Source organism: Canis lupus, chromosome 20, assembly GCF_003254725.2.
Source record: "Canis lupus dingo isolate Sandy chromosome 20, ASM325472v2, whole genome shotgun sequence".
NCBI classification, from domain to species: domain Eukaryota; kingdom Metazoa; phylum Chordata; class Mammalia; order Carnivora; family Canidae; genus Canis; species Canis lupus.
The window spans coordinates 19,543,754-19,567,210 of NC_064262.1; the positions used below are offsets into that span (position 1 = coordinate 19,543,754).

The 23,457-nt window shown below is 37.3% G+C and overlaps 1 protein-coding gene and 1 long non-coding RNA gene across 2 annotated transcripts in view; one reads left to right on the forward strand and one right to left on the reverse strand.

Moving 5' to 3' along the window:
- Positions 1-23,457, forward strand: part of SHQ1 (SHQ1, H/ACA ribonucleoprotein assembly factor) — a 101,716-nt gene that overhangs the window by 31,489 nt on the left and 46,770 nt on the right. The window contains exons 7-9 of the mRNA XM_025456582.3: positions 2,873-3,027; positions 4,830-4,883; positions 7,335-7,458. Coding sequence (XP_025312367.1) covers positions 2,873-3,027; positions 4,830-4,883; positions 7,335-7,458 — 333 coding nt within the window. The remainder of the gene's footprint in view (positions 1-2,872; positions 3,028-4,829; positions 4,884-7,334; positions 7,459-23,457) is intronic.
- On the reverse strand, positions 9,679-11,554 carry LOC112666081 (uncharacterized). The gene is made up of 2 exons (XR_003140724.3): positions 11,265-11,554; positions 9,679-10,121 (listed from the first exon to the last, which is right to left on the reverse strand). It is a non-coding gene; the product is annotated as an uncharacterized LOC112666081 (long non-coding RNA).

Genomic DNA, 23,457 nt, shown 5'->3' on the forward strand with positions numbered 1-23,457 from the left:
CGCCCTGGGCTGCAGGCGGTGCTAAACCGCTGCGCCACCGGGGCTGCCCCGAGAAAGAACCTTTTAAAGTTATTTTGAAAGGAGGTTGATAGGAAGCACTGAAACTGAAATCCAGATGCTCCTCTTTTATTGGGCTTAAAAACTTTCTTAAGTGAATTTGAAGGTGATTGATACGGCATGGAAGGAAAATTAAGGATTACTTTGCAAAGTAAGAGAGAGATAACACTTTATTTAGAGGTAACTTAAAATACCTAGATGGTTGAGTTTCTTTGGAAATCGCTCTAAGACAAATAGTAGGCCATGTTTTACTCACACTGGCCAGGAACTGAGTACTTGTGTGTGGTTAGCTGTTACTCTTTCCATAAATCTTGCTTTAAGACCAGATGTATTTTACTTTGCAGGTATGGTAATAACTGATAATGCTTATATTTTAATGTGAAAAAATAGATAACTTGATAGCTTACCTGTATTATAGACATCAAAGGAAACTTAGAAGGAACTTTAGTCTCACACTTGCTTACCTTACTAATGTTGACCTAAACTTTTTCTTTTTTTCTTATTAGCATTTATTAAGGACTTTAGTTTTTTTGGTCTGGGTAGCCAAACATTGGTTAAGAGGGTATGTGAAAAGAAATATTTTCTCTCTCCTCTCAATAGCTTACTGGAAATGGGGGAAAATGTTGTATTTACAATCACAAAAGTTGAAAATGCTTGGAGGTAATTTTTAGCAAGAAAAGCAACATATCTGTTTTACAAAGTTGGTGGTTCAGTACAGTGGGAAAAGATGGATTACTGACCAGACTGTGTTGGCACAATTAACTATTCATCTGGAATTAACCGAAATCTTAAAATATGAAAAAAGTAACTTCCAGATGGATTAAAGACTTATATTTTTAAAAGGAAATCATAAATTTTAAGAAAAGCTGAGAGGCTTTCATGTACAATTCAGGGGTTGAGGAAGCCTTATTGAAGGCTGTAAATCCAGAGTCTGTTTTTTTTTTTTTTTAAAGATGCACATATTTAGCTACACAAAAAATAAATAATTCATTGGCAAAAGATTTCACAAAGTCATTGGGAGAATGCAATAGATTTGGAGGTATGATGAGGGTCATATCTATGATTATGAGTTCTTAAAAATTTGACAAGCCATCCAATAGAAAAAAATGGGCAAAACACATTTAAATGGTTCATTCACAGGTTGCCAACACATCTATAAAGTAATGCTCAAAGTTCAGCAGTTAGAAAAATACTAACTGCAGTAACAGTGATAAATCACTGTATGAAGTTTTTCTTGCTGTGTAACAAATTACCACAAATTAGAAACTCTTCTAATTTTACTCAGTTTCTATGGCTTAGGACTTGGACTTGCTTACTTAGCTCAGTATCTTATAAGGCTATAGGTAAATTTGGGTATCTTCTCTCTCTCTCTCTCTCTCTTTTTTTAAATATGTTTTGGTAGCTATGTTCTTTTCTGGAGTAAGGGTCCTTTTCCAGGCTCACATAATAGTTGGCAGACTTCAATTGCTGTGCCACTCTTCGATCTCAGAGCACCCCCCCCCCCCCGTTCAGTTTCCTGCCACACAGCCCTCTTACATCATGGCATCGTAATTCTTCAAAACCATCGGCAAGCCTCTGGCTCCAGTCTGCTCTTAATGAGATATAATCATGACAGTGACTATCCCATCACCATTGCCATATTCTTTTTGATAGAAGCAAGTCACAGGTTCTGCCCACATTCAAGCGATGGGACTCAGTGGGTCTCATCTTAGAATTTTTCCTACCACGGATACTTCCTATCTGTTAAACTGGAAATGAGTAGGAGAAGCTCTTATATTTATTGCTGAGTGTGAGGGATGTGTGTAGGAAAGAGAACTTGTGTCCATGACCATTAAAAAGAAGGAGAGTTGTAGCCTTTAAATGAAGTATTTTTAAAAAACAGATGCACTTTTTAGCTCAGTGAATCTACTCTTGGGAATTTACTATCAGAAATAAAGCTTCCAGTATCCAGGGACATGTGCTACGGACATTTATGCAGTGTCATTAACAGGGGCAGAGAACTGGAAGCATAGTGGATGCCCATCAGTAGGGGGAGTGGTTGGATAGAGCATACTACACCATGGAATATTCTACTCCTTTACAAAAATTAGCTAAGTGCCAATTGACTTGGAGAGATTTGCCAGAAATACTGAGTGAGGTAGGCTAGATGGAGAAAAATAATCAAATTCTTTGGCGGGGTGCGTGGGGGGGAAGATATAAATTCCCTTGATATGTTTTTGTGTCTGTATAGCATTATATAATAGAGAAAATGTGAAATGATATATGCTAGGTTATTAGTGTGGGCAAGGCTGACAGTGAAGATGGAAACAGGGTGACAAGCCAAAGAAGAAAAGACACTGTCGAAAAGAACCATCTTCCCTCTTCAAATATGTGTGATGTAACACTTTGTTCCTGTGTATAAAGAATATCAATAAGTACTTTGCCCTTAATGTTGACTATAGTGTGGGAATATTCCTATTTCTTTGTTTAGAACTTTCAAAATGGATAATGGGTATTTATGGCGTGCTTTATTTAGCTATTATTTTTTCTGTTCTTATACTGTCTTTTTATTTTAAAGTAAACAGCTCCAGGATTTAGATGACTTGAATACAGGAGAGTATAGCCAAAAGCGGGATCCTAGAAATAAGGAATAGATATTTGAGCAGATACACAGCCCTTAATAAAACTGTGAAGTCTAATTTAAAAGTTCTCTCTATATTCAGAGTTAACTCCTCAGTTTCTATAATCGAAGTTCTAATTTTGACAAATCCTTCACACTGGGGGTTTTACAAAACTGAATGGAACATTTAATTTTGAAATGCATTTTTCCCCCTAGTATCTTTTTCTGAAGAAGAGAAATACCAGCTGCGAAAATTTGTCAATAAATCTTACCTACTGGACAAGAGAGCTCATCGCCAAGTATACTACGGTTTGATTGATATCTTGCTGGCATATTGCTATGAAACTTGTGTCACTGAAGGAGAGAGGAATGTAAGTGCACGTATGTCTATGCATGTTGGCTTAAGTGACCAGACTAAATAAACTGTGAGACATCACTCCTCCTGTCGAGAGTAGGAGCCATTGTGATTAGTAATTCAGGGGATGCTCCTGGCAGAGCTGCATGTGTGTGTCGGTGGTGAGTACCAATGTGAACGCATAATGCTTGCTTGATCTTTTTTCTTCTCTCTGGGTATCAGTGTCTACCAAGTAGAGCGAGGCAAGAAAGCTGAGGGTAGAGAAAGATTATCTCTTAGGAGATGGCTTGTCCAAAGAAAAGAGCTGTTTCCACATGACACTTGACATTGACAAGAGGTAAACTTTACCATACCTGTTTATAGCCTCTGTCCAAGCTGTCCCATTAGCAGACACAAGGTATAGCATTTTACAAAAAAAGGGAATCTGAGCATTTATCCACAGATGTCCTTTAATTTATATGGTAGATTTGCTTCTGAGAAAATTCTATGTAAATCACATTTTTAAAAACTTGAATCACGTCTTTTTTGCTATCAAAAGAAATCTTGTAAAAAGTAAAACCTTTTATGAAGTACATTATTTCTTAAATGGTCTTTTTAAAAATAATATAAAATTTGTTCTCTCTCTTCTTAATCCACATTTGATTTGTAAATGAAGAGCTAAACGTCCCCTTACCTGTATCAGTGATTGTATGATTAAAAAAGGTTGGAAAGCCAAAAAAAGTCTTTCCAGTTAATGTGCCCCTGCAGCTGTTTATAATTGTACTTGCTCAAGGGTTATTTTCCAGCTGAGCATATGCTTTCCTTTTTTACAAATTACACAGATAATTCATATCAGCATAAAAGGAAAAATATACATATGAAGAAAATAATTAAAATTTCCTGTAATCTCAGCCAATCAGAAATAACTAGTGTTACAAGGAGATACCTCCCTTCCAGTTTTTTATTGTGTACTTGTGTGTATGTGTATTTAAATTGGGTCATGATGTATATTATTTAATCTGCTTTTCTCAACATCATAGCATTAGTGTATAGGATTAGAATTTGATATGTGCCAAATTTTCTGTTGTTATTATTCTGAAAACTTCAAAGGTGACTCTTGAGATTTGCATTTGACTCCAAAATGAATATTAATAAATGTATCAAGGGCATAATATAGCTGGAAATGTTTTTTGTTTCCACTCATCTTTTAAGGATACTATAATTGAAAAAAAAATGTTCTTTGACAAAGAAAGTACTTCACATTATTGCTTAAGGAGATGAGTGAGAGTGTTCAGTTATGCTCAATAAAATTTGCCATTTTTGATTCTTTTATTCTCATATTTGACATCATGAAGTCTTGCAACTTCAAGACCTTCTCTAGAATGTACTTACTCTCTCATAAGCATTTTCTGAAAGGCCACATTCTTGAGCAGCTTTTTAAGTGCCTCAGTCAGCACTTGAGCATTATCTTTGAGTCCTTTGGCAGATTATTTATAGAATGTTTGGGAGGCAAGTAACTTAGTTGAGAAGGACAGAAATTGAGCAAGCCTTGCTTTGCTTTAATTTTTAGTTTCAAAGCCCCTGCTTATTTGCTCTTATGTTCTGGTACTCTTATCATTGGAAAAGCTTTACTTTGTGAAATCCCAAGGAAAGTAGGCAGAAACGTGCCTTTGATAGCTACTGCAAAGCAATTATTTGTTTCCAGTCATGGACACTTCTCAGTTCTTAACGTATGTCAGTGCTCCTGAGAAACTAGTTGGATAAATGGGTATATTTGCTTTATTTTAGAATGACTTTACCTTTAAAATGACAATACTCTTTTCTCCAAAACAAATAAAGGTTGAATCTGCATGGAATATTAGAAAACTGAGTTCCACACTCTGCTGGTTTGAGGTATGATTTTCAGTTGTAATTTTTTAGATTTATTTAAAAAGTTATTTTTCTTTTGCCATTAGTTCATTTTGGGTGTAATTCAAGCAATTTCTTAACTTCTAAAAGTGGAAACTTTATTATACAAAATTTCCCCCATCTTTAATAAAATTCTGATTGCATTTGTAACTATTCCACTAATCATAGTATACAAATGAAGCTAGGGAAGGTGTTGTGGAATTTGGGAGCAGGAGAACACCCTTTGGAGGAAGAATCACATGTAGTCTGTTGGGGGAACAAGTAGGGTGGAGTTAGAGCATGTTTGTAAGTTGGCATATATTTTGGCTCAGAGCTCAAAGTTGGGTATCAAACCTAGGTGATAGTTCTACTAGCTGCCATTTCCTGACCATCAGGACTGTGCTAAGCATTTTATATATATTAAGTCTCCTGTTCCTTCTAATAAGTCTGTAAGATAAGTATTACTGCTATTTTACAGATGAGGAAACTTAGATCATATAGTTTAAATATCTTATCTTAGGTCCTACAATTAGTATGGTCAGAGCTGATAACTCTCCTAGTAATCATTGTTTTTATATCTCTTTCCTAGAAAATAGTTGTGTAAGTCTTATCAAAAGATATTTTAAAATGTACTAGCTCTGAACAAATTGTTGAACACCAAAACAGTAATTTAAATAGGAACTTTAGGGCAGCCTGGGTGGCTCAGCGGTTTAGCACTGCCTTCAGCCCAGGATATGATCCTGGAGACCCGGGATCAAGTTCCATATCAGGTTTCCTGCATGGAGTCTACTTCTCCCTCTGCCTGTGTCTCTGCCTCTCTCTCTGTGTCTCTCATGAATAAATAAATACAATCTTAAAAAAGAAATAAAATGAAATAAATAAATAGGAACTTTGAGAAAGTATCATTTTAGGGAAGTACCAGGCTGGCTTATTCGGTGGAGCATATGACCATGACCTTGGGATCGTCAGTTCCAGCCCCATGTTGGGTGTAGAGATTATGTAAAAAAAGAAAGGAAGGAAGAAAGGCTAGCATTTAAAAGAAGTGTCAATTTAAATAACTGATAATTGCTTCATCAATTAAGTGCTATTTTTTTTTTCCACTTTAAATCCTAGGTACAGAGATGGTTAAATTGTAAAATCCAGGGCTGTTTATTCAAATAATAGATAAGACTTGAACAAGAATTGAGACATTCAGCTCTGTCAGAAAATTTTGCTACTCCAAAGAATGTTCCATGAACCAGTGGATCGACCAGCATCCTTGGCTGGGAGCTTGTTAGAAAGACAGAATCTCAGTCCAGACCCACTGAAGCAGAAACTGTAGCAAGGTCTCCAGGGATTCATATGCATATTACAGATGGAGGAGCACTGCTCTCTAGATTTCACTTGGGTTCTTCTTATTTCTGTGATCAGCATATAATGGAAAAACTGGTTTTTTAATGATTGCTTTGGTTACTTAGGTTGAAAACAAAGTAGTTGGTGACTAAATAATTTCATAGCTCAGTTATTAAAATCTACGTGAATAAATTCACCTATTCATGATTTTACTTTGAAATTTTTATTGTTTTTGAGATAACTTAGAATTGCCAGAGATATAAAAAGCTATGTGAAACTTATTAAAGTATTTAGTTTTCGGTAGAATTTTAAAAATGTTTATAATTCTTTTTAGCTATAAACTGTTCTTTGTCAGGTACTCTATATTCTCAACCAGATCTCTCATTTGTTAAGGATTAACATACATGGAAATTATTCTCTCTTAGTTTTACTTTTTATATTTTAAGTTTTATATACCAGTTACAGTTTTACTCAAAATCCAATAAACAATTTTGCACAAAGTGATATCAGTAAGTTTTGAATTGCTGATGGTTTCAGTTTGGTACTATTCAATATAAAATACTTTTTTTCAAGAAGTCACTTTTCACTTTAATAAGTGAAAACAAATTACTGAAGTAAATACCACGTATTTACCAAGTATTACTTATGCCCGAAGCACTAAAAAAAAGAGTAGAAGAGGGAGAGGTAGGAGACTGCGAATGCACTTCACTGGAGTTCCACATCTTTCATCTACACTATCTTGAATAGTCCTAAAGGACAAAAATATGAAACGTATATTATTTAACAGTGTCTTTTATGTGCATCTGCATTTTGTTAGTGCCATGTGTTTTAGATTCATATTTGTAATTCTTAAAAGACTTTCTAAAACTTTCCTGCTGCATATGTGATTTTTGGGGAGCATTTGTGATATCTTGATAAAGTATGAGAAATTACAAAGACTGCAATTAAGTGTTTTAATGTAAGGTATACAAAAAGAATCTCATTTCATGGTTTTGTATTTCCCTCTTGTGTGGCTTCATGGTGATCCAAACTTAGAGTTTTTAATTGAGAGTAGCTTCATATTACTTGGTGTCCTTTTGTTTATATAATATGGAAATGATTACTTATTTAAACTCTGCTTCACAGACTTGGACCAGTGTTCATGAAATCCTTGTGTCTTTTGGAAGAAGAGTTTTGTGCTACCCACTTTATCGCCACTTCAAGCTGGTGATGAAAGCCTACAGAGACACTATAAAGATATTGCAACTGGGTAAGATAAAGATATTCTTGTGCTTGCAAATTTGAGAGTGGAAAAGTTATGTTTTTAGCCAGTGAGGATGTTGTGAGTTTTGCTTTTCTCTGCATAAATGAGTAATGAAAATCATCAAATTCAATCACTTCTCCCCCCTCAGGTATATAAAGTAATAATTCCTCTCTGTAGATATATAATCACAAGTGAGGTGCGGTACTCTTTCCTGAGAGATGCTGGAAGGGTTGGTGGAGAAGGTTCACATAGTATTCCAAACCAGTTTGTAGTATAGTGGATTGCATCATTCATTATTTCTTGGATGTCTGCAGTTTTCTAGGCATTACACTAGGATTATGGGTATAATAGTAATAATAAGATATATTCCCTGTTTTTATGCAGTTTACAGTTTTCCCAGGGGGACAGATGACAAATAAGTAAGCAATTCCATCATAGAGTGAAAAGCACTCTGTCCAGGGACATAGTGATCACTGGGAGGGGACACAGAACCCGGACTTGGGATGTCAGGAAAGGCTTTCCAAAGAAAACACATTTACTCTGAGGACTTTTGACTATTGCCAAATCTAACCTGGAAAAGACAAATATTTGCTAGTTTTAAGGATGTGGAAAATGTTGAGCTCTGAAACAAATTCCAAAGTGACTAACAGCATCATTGGATGAAGTATATAATTTCCAAGGTAATGACTTTGAAGGTAGTGGCATCCGTTTGTATGGATTAGTTCTGGCACATTTATTTAAAAATCACTTTCCATCCTTTATGGTCATTTCTTATATTCTTCCCTGGGGAGTCTGATTGCTCCTTTGTCCTTAGATTAAGATACTTCTGGGGCTTAGTTTTCAGACTTCAGGATAAGAAGGGAAAGTAAGGACACCCTTCCCTTTACCACCCAGGTAACATCATTGGCTTAAGAGGAAGAATCCCATCTCTAATGTTTTGTCCCCTTCTAGAAGTATACCTATGTTTTTCTTTGACTTTTGTGTAACCTATCACCTTGTCCTAGGGGGAAAAATCATATTTGAAGTAGATTCTTTTAAGGCAGATAATAATTCTAAAAATGAATTATAGTTAAATGAAAGATACCTTTTTTAGTAATCCACTTGGATTAGGCTGGCTGTATTTTGTTTTGAAGAATTGTTGTTCATAAGATTGCAGAGCTACTACCTTTGAAAAATCGATCTTGTTGGTGGGAAAGAAACTGCTTTGGTTTTTTTCCTGTTATTTCTTATTGGCTTCTAAGATATTTCTTGAGTTGCAAAACATTGCCTTGGAAAATCAACCTATTATAAATGACTGTTGAACTTGAGTTACATGTCATCATAATTAATTTTTTGTTTAAGTCGTGTTAGATGATCTCATTATTCACAGATTTATATAGTGAGAATGAGTTTGCGATTATCCTGTTACATCATGGTTTCCAGATGGAAAACTGGCAAAACCCCCGTGTGTGTGTGTGTGTGTGTACGTGCGTGTGCAAGTGTGCACACACTCGTGCGCATGGTTGCTGCTTTTTATTCTGGGAACTAATCTAGTTCTCTGGATTTTCATTTGAAAAGTAATCAGTTCTGTGATTGCATGACCAGAAATAAATTTGATTGCATTGACTTATTACATGGTAATCAATTACTCAAACAGTTTAGTAGGTGAGAATTGAAATTGAGACTTGACTTTTCATCATTATCACTTTTGACTTTTTATCAGCTGTGTCTTGGTAGCAACGTCAAACCTTAGGTAACACACCAGAGGTCTGTCTGTTGCAAAAGAATCTGAAGTCTCTGTAAACTGTACAAAGCATGTTCTGAGGCTAATTTGGGTCATGGTTAGTTAGTGCTGAAACAGAGAGTTGGGTTGTCTAGAATTCATACCATAAGCTATGGGGAGGACAAGCTCTGGATGTGGGTCGTAAGCTGTGTTGGTATAGGTGGATGGCACAGGGATGCCATTTTTGCTATTGAAGGATCTCGTTTTGTTTAGATACCCTGTAATTGAAGCAGGGGTAGTTCTGTAGCATTCAGTATTTTCCAAGAATGTATTTGTGCCTACTTATAATTCAAAATGTAATCATGTGATCACACTTTTCGTGAGAAAGGTCAGTTCAGTGCTTCCATAGTTTGAAAGTAACAACTCTCCCCCTTAAGAAATATTGATCATAATTGGAAGGAGCTTTCAAAACCAATGTATCAAGACTTCAGAATTTATAGAATATTTCATTATCATAGATTGACTAAGATCTGAGTTTTCATTTTATTTTAAGATTTGAGTTTTTAAAAGAACCATGAATTTGCTTTGCCTTGACTTCACAGGAGCCTTCACAAGAATTCTTTCCCGCGCTTTGAGTTAGTCTCAATCTTGTGTTACTTCTCCCACCGCTTCTCTACCTCTGTGGGGACTGTGTACATTGATCTCTCACTGTCGCTACATGTCTATTCCAAATTCCTTTAAGGGCAGAAAACCCGCTTTGCCCCTTTAAGGACTATTTTAGTGCTTAACACAGTACTTGTGCATGGAGTTTCTGTCCCTGATCAGTAACCTTAGGCCACATGATCATCCCTGTTTTTTGTTTCTGTCCTGTGTCTTGAGCAACTTTCACTTCCTCCCCCTGTTCCATTCTTTTGGGAAGACGTGGGTAGAATCCTTGATGAGAGCATCACTTAGCTGTGGTTACTCACTGAAAATAAGTGAAAAAAGAGATGAAAAGAGAACAGCTTTTCTAATATGCCTTGAAATTTTATTCTGTTTAGAAGTGGCATAGTTTAATATTTGATTATACACTTCATACGGTTTATTATTCGTACTAATATCTGCATTTCATTAATCTTTATGATGACATTCCTCACTCTGCTCTTGCTCAGCTTTTGAACATATAATGTAACTATTACATTGAAGGTGCTGAACATCATGGGAAACAACTTAATTTTTTTCTCTCAGTTCTCCCTTTGAACTCATTCTTTCTGTTCTTTTATTGTTTCTGGATGGAATATATATCCTATAAATATCATATCACATACATACCTATCTTATATAATGGATATTCTGTAAATTTTTATATCACTTTAAATTATAGGGGTCTCTTTTAAGTACTTAAAATGTCCTCTTTGAACTTGATTAAAAAAGTAAATCTTCCCTTTCCCATCTCAGGGCTGCCTCAGGTTGGGAAGCCAGCACCGGGGAGAGGAGGCTCTTCTTTGCTATTGCAGGAAGTACCATTTGCTTCCAGAGCAGGCTTCTTTCTACATAGCCACCACAGGCTACCTATTCCTGCTTCTCGATAGGGGGCTTTTATCAGGTGTGGGGCAGATACCAATCTTTGTACCCTACAACTGCCAGAGGTGGTAGGTTACACTGTCTAAGGCCCCTCTTAAAACTCCCTTTCTCAGGGGGATCCCTGGGTGGCTCAGCGGTTTGGCGCCTGCCTTTGGCCCGGGGCGCGATCCTGGAGTCCCGGGATCGGGTCCCAGGTCGGGCTCCTGGCTTGGAGCCTGCTTCTCCCTCCTCCTGTGTCTCTGCCCCCCCCCTTTCTCTCTCTCTCTCTCTCTCTCTATGATAAATAAATAAATAAATCTTAAAAAAAAAAAAAAAAAAACCTCCCTTTCTCTTGGTTTAGGTTGACAGGAAAGTAATTCTTCCCCTCTCCCATGGAGGCTGGTTGAAATCCATAGTACTACAGTCTTAGCCAAAGAGATTATTCTCGACTTCTTTGCCTTAAACTCCTGGGGATCAGTGTTGGGCCAGGGGGTCGTAAATCATCAGTGTTTTGTTAGTCTAAATTTAGCATAGAGAGGTTAGCATCTTTTTTAATATATACATATACTTGCTATTTGCTTTGTCCTTTGTGGGGCTATTGGAAATGAGTCAGAAAGAATCTTGGTTTACTGTGCTAGTACAGTAATAATAACCACAGTTGCCACAGTAACTCTTTCCTGTGGGCCAGTGCTAGGTTCCATACTTTAGATGCCTTATCTCATTTCGTCCATACTGTAATCCTGGAGGATTACTTTTCCCATTTGGCAGGTAGAAGACAGGCTCAGAGAAGTTCAGTCACTTGTCCAGGGTCACAAAGCTATTTGTTGGTAGAGCCTGGATTTGACACCAAATCAAAAGTTGGACTCAAAAGTTTGTGCCTTTTGAAGTGTGGAAATAGTTGTAAATGAAATTATAGGAAGCCTGGGGTTTATTTTAGAATATCCCAGAGGTCTTGGGGGGAAGTGGGCCAGGTGTGGCCAGGTTGGCCACAAGTTGGTACCTGTGTGAAGCTGGTGATGCATATGTGGCAGCTCACCATCCTGTGGTCTCCTTTTGCACATGATTTGCCTTCATAAAAAGCTTTTTGGTTTTTTTAAGTGTGGGCTCTTAACCACTATAATTCAATGTTTTAAATTTAAGTATATTCACCATTTTGTGGAAACCTTGTAATTCCTGTTCAGACAGTTATATAGATTTTTTGGCTGATGAAAACATATGTTTGAAATCAGGTTTTTTTTTTTTTGTCCTATTTTTTTAAACGATTTCTAAATTTATTTATTCATGAGAGACAGAGAGAGAGGTAGAGACACAGCAGAGGGAGAAGCATGGAGCCCGACGTGGGTGGGACTCAATCCCAGGTCTCCAGGATCACGCCCTGGCCTGAAGGCAGTGCTAAACCGCTGAGCCACCCAGGCTGCCCATTGTTTTGTTTTTTTAAAGATTTTATTTTTAAGTAATCTCTCCCCAGCATGGGGTTTGGACTCAAACGCCTGAGATCAAGAGTTGCATCCTATACCAACCAAGCCAGCCAGGCCTTCCAGTTCTGTTTTGTTTTGAAGGCTAACAGAAACCTACCTTTCTATAAATGTTTGAGGTCTGATGCCTAGTAGGTCCAAGGTAGGCTATAACTCTAGGAACAGCCTTCATGAGATTAGTTCTTGTTACCAACTAAAAAGTGGTTTTTCCTATAATTAATAGCCCTTACATATTAGTGTTTATTGGGCTTAACAATCAGTTTTTCAGAAATGACTGCCTTATTTGGTCCTTCTGTAGATAGCTATAATCTCAGTCCATGTGAAAGACAAGAATCGTAGGACAGGGCTTGGGGCTGCTCTTTTTCTTTAAGAAAAATGATTGTCCAAGAAATTGGGGTATGGCAAGTGTATTGTGTGAACTCTGAGTTCTGATGCGACCTTAGAGATGAATTGGTTTTTACCACTTAAATTCTATTTAGCCCAAAGTCAGTTTAGCAAGTGCTTCTTTTCATTGAGTTGTAGAAATTACTCCCAATTTGAAAACTAAAAGATGAAATCACTAGGATTTTCCAATGTTGACATTTATCTGACAGTATTTAATATTTATTCATTCATTCATTCATTCATTCATTTATTCATTGATTGATTGATTGATTGAGACCGTAAGCTCCTGCATCAGCAAGGTTTGGGGAGGAGTTGGTAAGAGGCAGAGGGAGAAGGGGAGAGAGAATCTCAGGCAGGCTCCATGCTCAGTACAGAGCTCAGTACCAGGCTCAATCTTATGATCCTGAGATGCTGGCCTGAGCTGAAATCAAGAGTTGAATGCTCAATCAACTGAGCTACCCAGGTACCCCATTTTGTATTTAATTTTTATGAGTTTCCTATTATGGACATTTTAAAGAACTGTTAGACTTTCTAATTTTTACTTCTCAAATACATTATGTAAAATTATTTTGCAAGCTACTTGCCAATGTTGAGCACTTACTATGTCAAGGTGCTGAGCTAGGTCTGGAGGTATACTCGTGAATAGGGGAACTGTGGCTCATGCACTCAGGGAGCTTAAGATTCTCGTAGGGGTGGTATGGAATTATACAAATATTAGGATTTTTTTTAAATTGCTTTTGTGGTAAGTAGTTCACAGAAGAAATACATTGAATGAAAGTGTAAAGTCAGGGTAATGGGCTTGCCTTCATGTTGTCATTTAAAACATGTAACCTCCTACGGAATGGAGCCTCTACCTTATTTGACTTTTGATTCTCAGTTCCTACTCCTGTTTCCTATTATTCTAAAGTACTTATTAATTGGTTGATGAGTTCATGTATTTATTCATTCAACAGGTATTTCGTCAGTACCCACAAAAATGCGATTTATTATGTGTGGAGTACCTTGTAAATACAGAGAGCTGCAGAAAGATGAATTAGACTTGGGTACTGTATTTGGGGAGTATACGTGCTCATAGAGGAGCTAAGATATCCATCAAAAACAAAATACATGGTAGATGGTGGTTAAGTATGGTACATGAAATGTGGATGAAATAGTTCAAAAAAGAAGGGCTGTTTCAATAGGAATCAGAGAAAGCTTCATTTAAGACATGAGATTTGAATTGGGACTTGAAGGATGAGTGGTATTTAGATACAGTAGAATGGAGGGAAGTATTCTAAATATTATGAGTGAACAGTGTGAAGAAGTTCATAGAATAGTGTGGTTTCATCAGCGATTATTTCAAGTTGATAGACTCTCCGATCCTGAGACTTGCCTTACACAGCCTCTAAATCTAGTTCCCTTTCCTGTCTGAGTTAACTGGTTCACCAGAATTGGTTTCTCTACTTCTTCATGATTATCACTTTATTCCCTTCCCCTATACAGGAGGAAATTCTTACTTTATGTTCTCTTCCTCTCCTGAATTGTTCTTGAGCTTTTTATTTCCTAGTCAATTCCCCATTCCAGTTAAATGTTTCTAAGAATGGAGCAGTCCTAGTGCTTTCAGGAAATTTAAATAGCATGGAATTCAAATAAAATATTGAAGTGCCGTTTGTGCCTGTTTCTGCTAACCACTTGAGTACCAGCTGATCCAGAAACCAAGGGCTTCAGAGCTCCGGAGCACGTGCGCTGCAGCTGAGATGGGTAAGAGGAGGATAGGGCTCTGCTGTGTGGTCACGACGGAACTGATCCTTGTTCTTTCTCTCTCCCTGGATTGTCCTACCATGTGGCGAAGCAAATTCCTGGTTAGTGTCTTCCTCGGAGCCGAAATTTGTGTTTTCTAGTCTCTTAAATTGGCACATTCTTTCTATTTATCAATATTGTTTGTCCTTGGAGCCTTTGTGGGTTTATACATACACTCTTATGTATAGAAGGATATTGTATATGAGCATAAACACAAAGGTGAGGGTAAATAAAATTCCAGTCATCTTTATAGAATTCCTTTTTCCTCCAATAATCCTGTTAACCAGTAAGTACTGTTAATCACTAGAATTTTTAAAAAGTTGCTCTCATGGTAAGTCTGAGTTGCATTTATGTAAAACCATCGTTGTTTTAAAATACTCTGTAGGGGGCAGCATTTCCTGTATGGTTTACAGATAATAAATTGCCTTTTAATTGTCACAGATGATTAAGAGCCTATGGTTATTCTGCTACCAAAAAAATCACTTGAAATATTTATGTTAGTGTTCTTTGGAAATTTGAGTTATATAGTAATGTACTGGTGGGTATAGCTCAAAAAAATCAACTGATCTCATAAATATTTACTCAGATATAATCAGTTGAAATCTGTATTATATTTCTAATACTATTTAAGATAAATTTTGTAATTTCTGCAGTTTTGGAGCTGAGCAGTGTGGAAAACCAGGTTAGTTACATGGTTTGATATTATGGCTTAAAATTATTTTCTATAGTTAGTGCCTTGTTTAATAAATCTAAAGTCAGTTTTGAGATTGTTTTTATTCATTTGAATTTTCAAGGAAGTAACTTTAAGTTTGCTTCTTTTAAGGAGGATAAAGGCAGAAAATTGTATATATTTAAGACAAATCTGGGAGAACAAAGAGGAACCATTTTATTTTACCCTAATCATAGTAATAGGGTCAGGTCTAGATGAAATTCATTGAATAGTACTTCATATGTTATCTAGAAAACATGGAAGAATTATATTCTTGCAATTTAGAGTTCCTTTAAATAGGAATTAATACTGAAAAATAACAAGCTGGAGACACTTATGCAACATACATAAATCAAATCCCTTCTCTCTCTAAGGCATCATAACAGTATCAGCAAAGAGTTACAGGAATATATATGACTTGGCCTTAGCATTTAAGGAGTTTATTATGTAGCAGTAATGGTAAAACGAAGGAAAGATACAAAATATAAGTATTTATAAGATACAAAGAGGAAAGTCCCTTAGGAAGTTAACTGGACTCACAGGCCAAATCCAAAGGCATCTTGTATGACCTGTGAGCCAAAAATGTTTTTTATGTCTTTAAATGTTGAACGAAAAATCAAAATATGTTTGATGACACATGTAATTTATATGAAACTCAAATTTTAGTGCCCAAGTAAAGCTTTATTGGAATACATCTATGCTAGTTCACTTATGGCTACTTTTGGGAGACTTTGATGAGTGAGCAGAGGTCTTTGGCTGCCTTGTGTCCCAAATACTGGCCAGTATTGAAGGGGATCACTTCAGCTTTTTCCTCTACTCCCTGTAGGTAAGATGTAGCTGATCTAGCTGGTTCCCATAAGGGTAGGTTCCTCAACATTAGGAGAAGTGAATTGAGATGCCTTCTTGTCCAAATAGGTGAGTGAGTTACAATGGCAGGGATTAAGACAGTCAGGAGTAATGAGGCCTGTGTGAACTGGATACACATATGCCCCATTCGTAGCCTGTTGTTGCTATGTGGTTCTGTAGCATTGCACATTTGGGGAACTTAAAAAGAATTAGAAAGCAGTGATCTTTAAGATAAGATTTTTCAAAAGTAAAAGTATTAACAATGAAGTAGAGGTGGTAAATAATACCCTAAGAGCCATGGCACGTTAGAGTCCACCTGTGTGGGTCCTAAGTTTTTCATTTCGACTCTCAAGCATTCCAAGTGCCAGCCTGTTTTTCTCACACCCTCTTACACCTGCCAGTTTCCAGCTGCGTTGAGGGTTTGCACCAGATCTCTGCTCTTTCAGTCCCAGCTTGAGACTGACCCTCAACCTTATGGGTTCCAGGAGTAGATGGCAGAAGGAGGTGGGACATATCTTACATCACTTGAGTAGCTATGCCTAGAAACCTTAAAAACAAACTGGAGGGTATTATGCTGAGTGAAATAAGTCCATCAGAGGAGGACAAACATTATATGGTCTCATTCATTTGGAGAATATAAAAAATAGTGAAAGGGAATAAAGGGGAAAGGAGAAAAAATAAGTGGGAAATATCAGAAAGGGAGACAGAACATGGAAGACTCCGAACCCTAGGAAACGAACTAGGGGTGGTGGAAGGGGAGGAGGGCGGGGGGTGGGGGTGACTGGGTGGCGGGCACTGAGGTGGGCACTTCACTGGATGAGCACTGGGTGTTATTCTGTATGTTGGCCAATTGAACACCAATAAAAAAATAAATCTTTAAAAAAAAACCAAAAACACAAAAACAAGGCAGATCCCTTACCTTTTTTCCCCACTTAACTTTGTGCTACTCTCTTCAGCCAGAACCTAGTCAGAATGTAGGGGATGGGTCATAGGATTCCAGTGTCATACCTCTCTGTGAACCCAATAGGGTGCTTTTGAGTAGAGATGAGGGCTTGATAAGGAAGAAGCACACAGCATGGGCCTAGTGAGGGAGGCTTAGTGGTAGTTACTACTTAAAGAATGTGTAGGATGTAGAAAAGAAGTGAAGGAAGGTATTCCCTGAGAAAGCTACAAGATAAGGAAAAGCAGCTAGAGGAAAATAAGAGTTAGGTCCACAAAATAGCCAGTATTCTAGTTTGTCTGAAAGTGTGGGATGCAGAGGGGAATTGTGGGGAAAAAGGTACGAATAGTGTGTTGGGCCAGGATTGTGGAGAGTCTGCAGGGCCTTGCTGAAGAAACTGGGCCTTACTTACGAAGGTACTGCTGCAATGTGTGTGATGGGCTCACAAAGTCACATTCATGCAGCAGTAACACAGGACAGTCATTGAGGAGTGAGATGAGTGGCACAGACAAGAGAGGAAACTGCTATTCTTACCTGGAGACAGGTAGTTTAGGTGCAGGTAATATGGTCTGAACTGGAGTGCCCGAGGTGGTGTGGAGTGGGAAGGAATATGGGGGCAGATGCTTCACCAGTAGCAAGGAAGCAAGTGGGATCCCGTCTGACCTGCTATCCTCCTTCCCTTGTCATCTGTAGTGTTTACCTGGTCATTGTCTCATTACCTTCCATAGGAGTTCTAAAGATCTACCCTCTCTGTTGACACATGGAAACAGATTTGGATTAAATATCAAACACCAGGCAAGCCGACCCATGTCCCCCATGACTGACCACAGGCTGCATAACTGTTTCACACAGAACAGTTATAATTGTTACCATTTTTACATTGTAGTCAAATCAGCTAGAACTGCACCAAGATTATGTAAATATGACTTTTTAATGATCTTTCTTTAGCCTTCTAGAATTTGGAACCAGAACTCCAAGAACTTAATTTCATAATCAAAATTCTCATGTAACCTTTTAGTGCGCATTGAACTTCCATGTAGTTGTGGATACTTAATCATTTTTACTAAATTTTATTTACTATACATGATTAAAATGTAAAGAAGCATAACTCCATTTTATCAGTGTGCCCATTATTTAGCAGTGACGACACACTCACTGTAATACAGGGAGGATTTTAGAAAGGTTGGTTCTTTTTCCCTTGACATACTCATCAGTGTATCAAAGCGTCAGAAGGAACTCATAAGGCTGGTTGGACTGGGTTGGTTTTTTCCTTTTATGAGCCATTTGAGGAATCCAGTTGTCTTTCTTCCTATATATTTCTTCTTTCTGACTTCATGCACAATTTTAGTTTTCCCAGTTCAAAATCCAAAGAATGAGTCAGAACTGTGAATATTAAGTAATACCTATTGGAAAAACAATCTCACAGTCTTAATTAAAACAACATTAAAATGAATTATTTGAAGTTGAGCTACCAGGCATTGAGATACATCCTGTCTTCATAAGGTAGAATAGTTGAGGTAAAATTGTACCTGTAGAATTAATCTTAAACACTGTTTTAAAATATTTATTCATTCATTCATTTACTAATTCATTCATTCATTTATTTAATTATTTATAAGTAGGCTCCACACCCAGCATAAAGCCCAGTGGGAGGTTTGAATTACAATCCTGAAATTAAGACCTGACTGAGATCAAGAATTGGATGCATAACTGACTGAGCCACCCAGGTGCCCCTATTTTTTGTTTTTTTAAAATCCAGGTTTAGATTGCAACTGTTTCCAGAGACTTTTTCCATAAATCTTCAGCTTTTAAAGCTTTCTACATTTGTACTTAATATATAGATGGGTTTTTTGTTTTTAAATGTTCTATCTTAAATTTGGATGCCCAGCTCTTCAAAAGAAATTGAAATTAGTTATACTACCATTATGCAGTTTTGATGACATCCTGCTACATATTTCTAGACTGAAGCAATCACTACTTTGACTTTAAGGCAAATGGAGTTAATGTCGAGGCTGTCCTTCTAAACCAGCAAACCTTGCAGGTACTGTTAGAGCACAAAAGGCAAATAGCAGCCTTGGGTTAAATCCATTATTTGAACTTTTGATGGTGTAATAATATTAAAAAGGTTGGCATACTACATTCTTTCAGGGAATAGATAGGATAAAGGAAGGTATAAACACATTGGATATTCTACATTTGTCATGGCACAATAATGTAAATTCATAGATCACACAGGTGTTATAACTAGACACTAACTGAGCAGTTTGACCAAGTGTTTCTGAACTTAGTCTTTATACTCCAGACTTTATTAGCAACCAGCTTTACCAAACAGGATCCTACAATTTGCTAGACATTGTTCTAGATGAGGGAAAAAAGGTGAAGAGCCACTATGTTCTTTCCTTTCCAGGAGTTTGCCATACCAGATGATCGATACTGACACAGTATTTATTGCACAGTGGCTGGGAGGCAGATGGACTTATTTTCAGATCCTGACTGTTGCTTCATAGCTGTAATCTTGGCCAATTCCATATCCTTGAGCCTCCCTTTTCTCATCTATGAAGTGAGGAAGGCAGTAACTAATTGGTGGGCTTAAGTGATGTAATGTGTGGAAAGTACTTGGTGCAGAGCAAGTGGGTAGCTACAAACTCCCATATTAGATGGGTATGGCAGGCATTTTGAAAGAGCCCTTATCAGCTGGAGGGAGAATTGGGACCCCATTCCTAGAAGCAGTACTGCCTAATTTGAGACTTGATAGTGACTTAGGATTGGACTTGCATTCTAGGCAAAGGGAACATCTACAAAGTATATGTTTGCTTTGTGTTAATTTTGTTTGTGGCTATAATAATAATATACGTAATTCTAATAACTAAGAATGTTTAAAAATCGATATAGGATCATAAATTTGTGTTCAAAATAGTAACTCTTAATTACTTCATATGTGATTCTTATTACAGCTCTGAAATGTAGGAGCCTAAATAGCCCTATGAGGAATTTGAGGATAAAACAGTGAGATGGTTTGAAAAACTTTCATAAAATTGAATTTAATGTATGTTTGTGTTCATTGTTAAGGATGTGACTTTAAGCTACTTCCTGACAGAGCCTGGTATTGAAGCAAATTACCACACTTTGATTCTCTTAATTTTGATTAATTTGACACAATTACCCTATCATCTCTTTCTATGGTTTAATCTATGAAAATTAATGTTAGAAGTAATTAGTAAGTTATCCTTTCTGATCATGTGGTCTCCTCAAAATCCCAGAAATCTGATATCTCATCTTAAAATGATAGCATTGTTGACTTTTATGTTGAGTTGATTTTTAAAAAATATTTATTTATTTATTTATTTATTTATTTATTTATTTATTTATTTGAGACATAGAGAGAGAGAGAGAGGCAGAGACACAGGAGGAGGGAGAAGCAGGCTCCCTGCTGGGAGCCCGACATGGGACTCAATCCCGGGACTCAGTCCTGAGACTCCAGGATTGCGCCCTGGGCCAAAGGCAGGCGCTAAACCGCTGAGCCACTCAAGGATTCCGAGTTGATTTTATAAATAAAGACCAAACAGTGCTTTCCTTCAGGTATTCTGAATAACTACGTCTTTTTCCTTTACTCTTTTTGGCTCCTTGTCTTACATAGCTCAAAACTTTAAAGGATAGAACTAGATACCCAGAAAACCACAGCCATATAGCAGCTATTATGTATCAGTAGTTGAATAGAAACTTAGCTCTTATTATATGGACTTAGCAGTTTATATTATTATTGTTGTTGTTGTTGTTATTATTATTATTATTATTATTGCTGGCTAAAGGCCAGCTAAATAAATAAATAAACAAACAAGTAAATAAATAAATAAAATTTAAAAAGCCACTATTCTGATCATCTCTTAGTGATAGGAGCCATTTCTTAAGTGCTTGAAGTTGAGTGTGCTTCAACTATGAGCTGGTCTGTCAGTAAGACATTGCCAAACCTGATCTGCTAATAGGAAAAATTCAAATAGCCAGTGGATTCTGATTTAAAATAGCTCAGTCTTAGAGCACCTGGGTAGCTCAGTGATTGAGCATTTTCTTCAGCTCAGATTGTGATCCCAGGGTCCTGTGATTGAGTCCTGCATGGGGCTCCCTGCAGGGAGCCTATGCCTGTGTCTCTGCCTCTCTCTCTCTCTGTATCTCTCATGGATAAATAAATAAAATCTTTAAAAATAAAATAAAATAGCTCAATCTTGTCTCTCTTTTGAGCTCTAGTAGCCTGAAATGGCACATCTGTCCAGAATAGGAAAACACTGCTACTAGTTTACCATCTCTCCCTCTCTCTTTTTTTTAAGTAGGCACCATGCCTAGCATGGCATCCAACATGGGGCTTGAACTCACAACCTGACATCAGGACCTGAGCTGAGATCAAAAGTCAGACACTTACCAACTGAGCCACCCAGGCATCCCAGTTTGCCTTCTCTTTAAAGGAAAGCTGGAGGAGTAGCCAGAGAAAGTGTTAAATAGTGTTTATTGCCCACCTGCTTGTTACTGGCATCCATATTTTTCTTTATATTGTCATTATGTTTCTCTGTGTTGTTATTGTACAGTCATTTTCCCTGAGGTAAAACATTCATGGTACTTGTCATTTATAATACAGGATACTAATTTTAAACTGCCTTCATGAGTGAACAAGAGATCTTGGTCCCAGAAGCCTTTCTTCCATGCATGGTTATGGTTGGCTTAAGGAAAGACCATGTCAATCTGGAGAATCCCTAACTCTTGGAGAGGCCTGTTAGTACATTGTAATAGTGTAAACAGTTACCGTGGTTACTGTGCAAGGCACCTTCTTTTTTCCTGCTTTGGATCAGGCAGCAAACTGGTTGAAAATGGTCACTTTCCTCCAGTGCCTTTGAGCAGAAAAAGTTTTCTCAGATGTGGCTTGAGCAGCTTTTTATACCTCTATGCTATGTGACAGCCCATGACTGGATAAAGCCCTCACAGGAGCCAGGTACTTTGAGTCCCTGAAGGCTTCTGGCCACTGGCCATGTGACAGCTTGGAGCAAGGCCAGTTTTTTTCTCTGCTGATAGCTGTTAGATAAGTGGTTGACAACCTGGGAGAAAGAGCAGTCTGTACAAAAGAGACTAAAAAAACTTGCTGCGCCTCACAAGTCTCCTGGCTGTGTAGCTATTGTAATTGTCTATGGTAATTTAGTGGGAACAAAAGAGACCCAAGTATGACCTTGGGGTAACAATACATATTGTTGGGGAAAGGATGATTTAAATGTACTTGCTGTTCTAGATTGTCAGCTGCCAGTAGCCAAGTTATCTTGTACCTTTTTTGTCACATAGCATACTGTGAAAATAGTTTGAATGAGACATACAGTGAAAACACAGCTTTCGAAGAGCGCACAACTTTCCCTTTCAAAATTGCCTTGCATGTGCTTTTCTAAAATTACCTGATCTAAATACTGCCTCTCGGTTGTTCAGAACTACAATTTAAAGAAAATTTAAATATGAATTAAAATTTTTTAGCATTCTTTGCCAATATTCGAGGGTTGGCTGTGTAGCTGAGTGTGTCTAACTTTGTGTTAAACAGATAAATATTTACTGTGGGGATATCTTGAAAAGAGGAAAGTTCAAAGGGCAAGTAACTGTAATCCCACATGTAAAACAGTGCTGGGCACACATCAGGTGCTCATATACTTTCTCAGTGAATGTAGACACACACGTTAATACCATTTAGGTGTAAATATATTTAAGGGTTTTTTTCCTATGTGTATTTGTCTTTTTTTTTTTTTTTAAGGAAGTAGGGGTCAAAAGGTACAAATACAATGTAACTTCTCTTTATATTTAAAAAAATTGATTATTTTTGACATTTCTTATATTATTTTCTTTTATGATAGTGAAGATGTGGATTTGCTTGCAGTGCTTCACAAAGGGGCAAGCTTACTTGAGGCATGTCTGCTAAAGGAATCTATATAATTTCATTAGGGTAATGGTTGCCTTGGATTTTCATTACACATACGACCTTATTTCCAAACACTCCTATTTAGAAAACTGCATTTAGGCCTTCACACCTCATCCTTCTTACACCTGTCTCCCTAACCCTTGTCACTCTCTGATTTCCTCCTGACTCATCTGTTCCTCCCTCCACTTCCCTGCTTGAGCCATTTGCTCCAACCTAATGATCTTTTCCTATGGTTCCACAACCCACCCCATTTTAAGTCTCCTTTTTGGTCCTTTTCGCACCATCCTTCAAGCCAGCATGTCTCCGCTTTCTCTTCACTCAGTTATTTGCTATGAGGTCTTGCTCCAAATCCTGCATTTTCTATTAACTGGCTTAATATTAGTAAGGTGTGTGATCTTGAGGGGCAGTATTCTGGGGTGTCACACTATAGAGAGGCTTTTGAAATTTTCAAGTCCACAGTTTTCTTTTTTGTTTGTGGGGGTTATTTTTTGGTGGTTGGGTTTTTTTTTTCTTTCTTTCTTTTTTTTTAATAAAGATCTATGGTTAACTTTTAAAAGTTGAAATTGGTAGTTATAAAAGTAAACTCCTTCTCCCTGGACGCTGCCCTGAAAAAAAAAGAGAGAGAAACAGAGAGAGAGAGAGAGAGAGATTGACATATGCTTGCCCTGACATTTTCTTCTCTATGCCAAT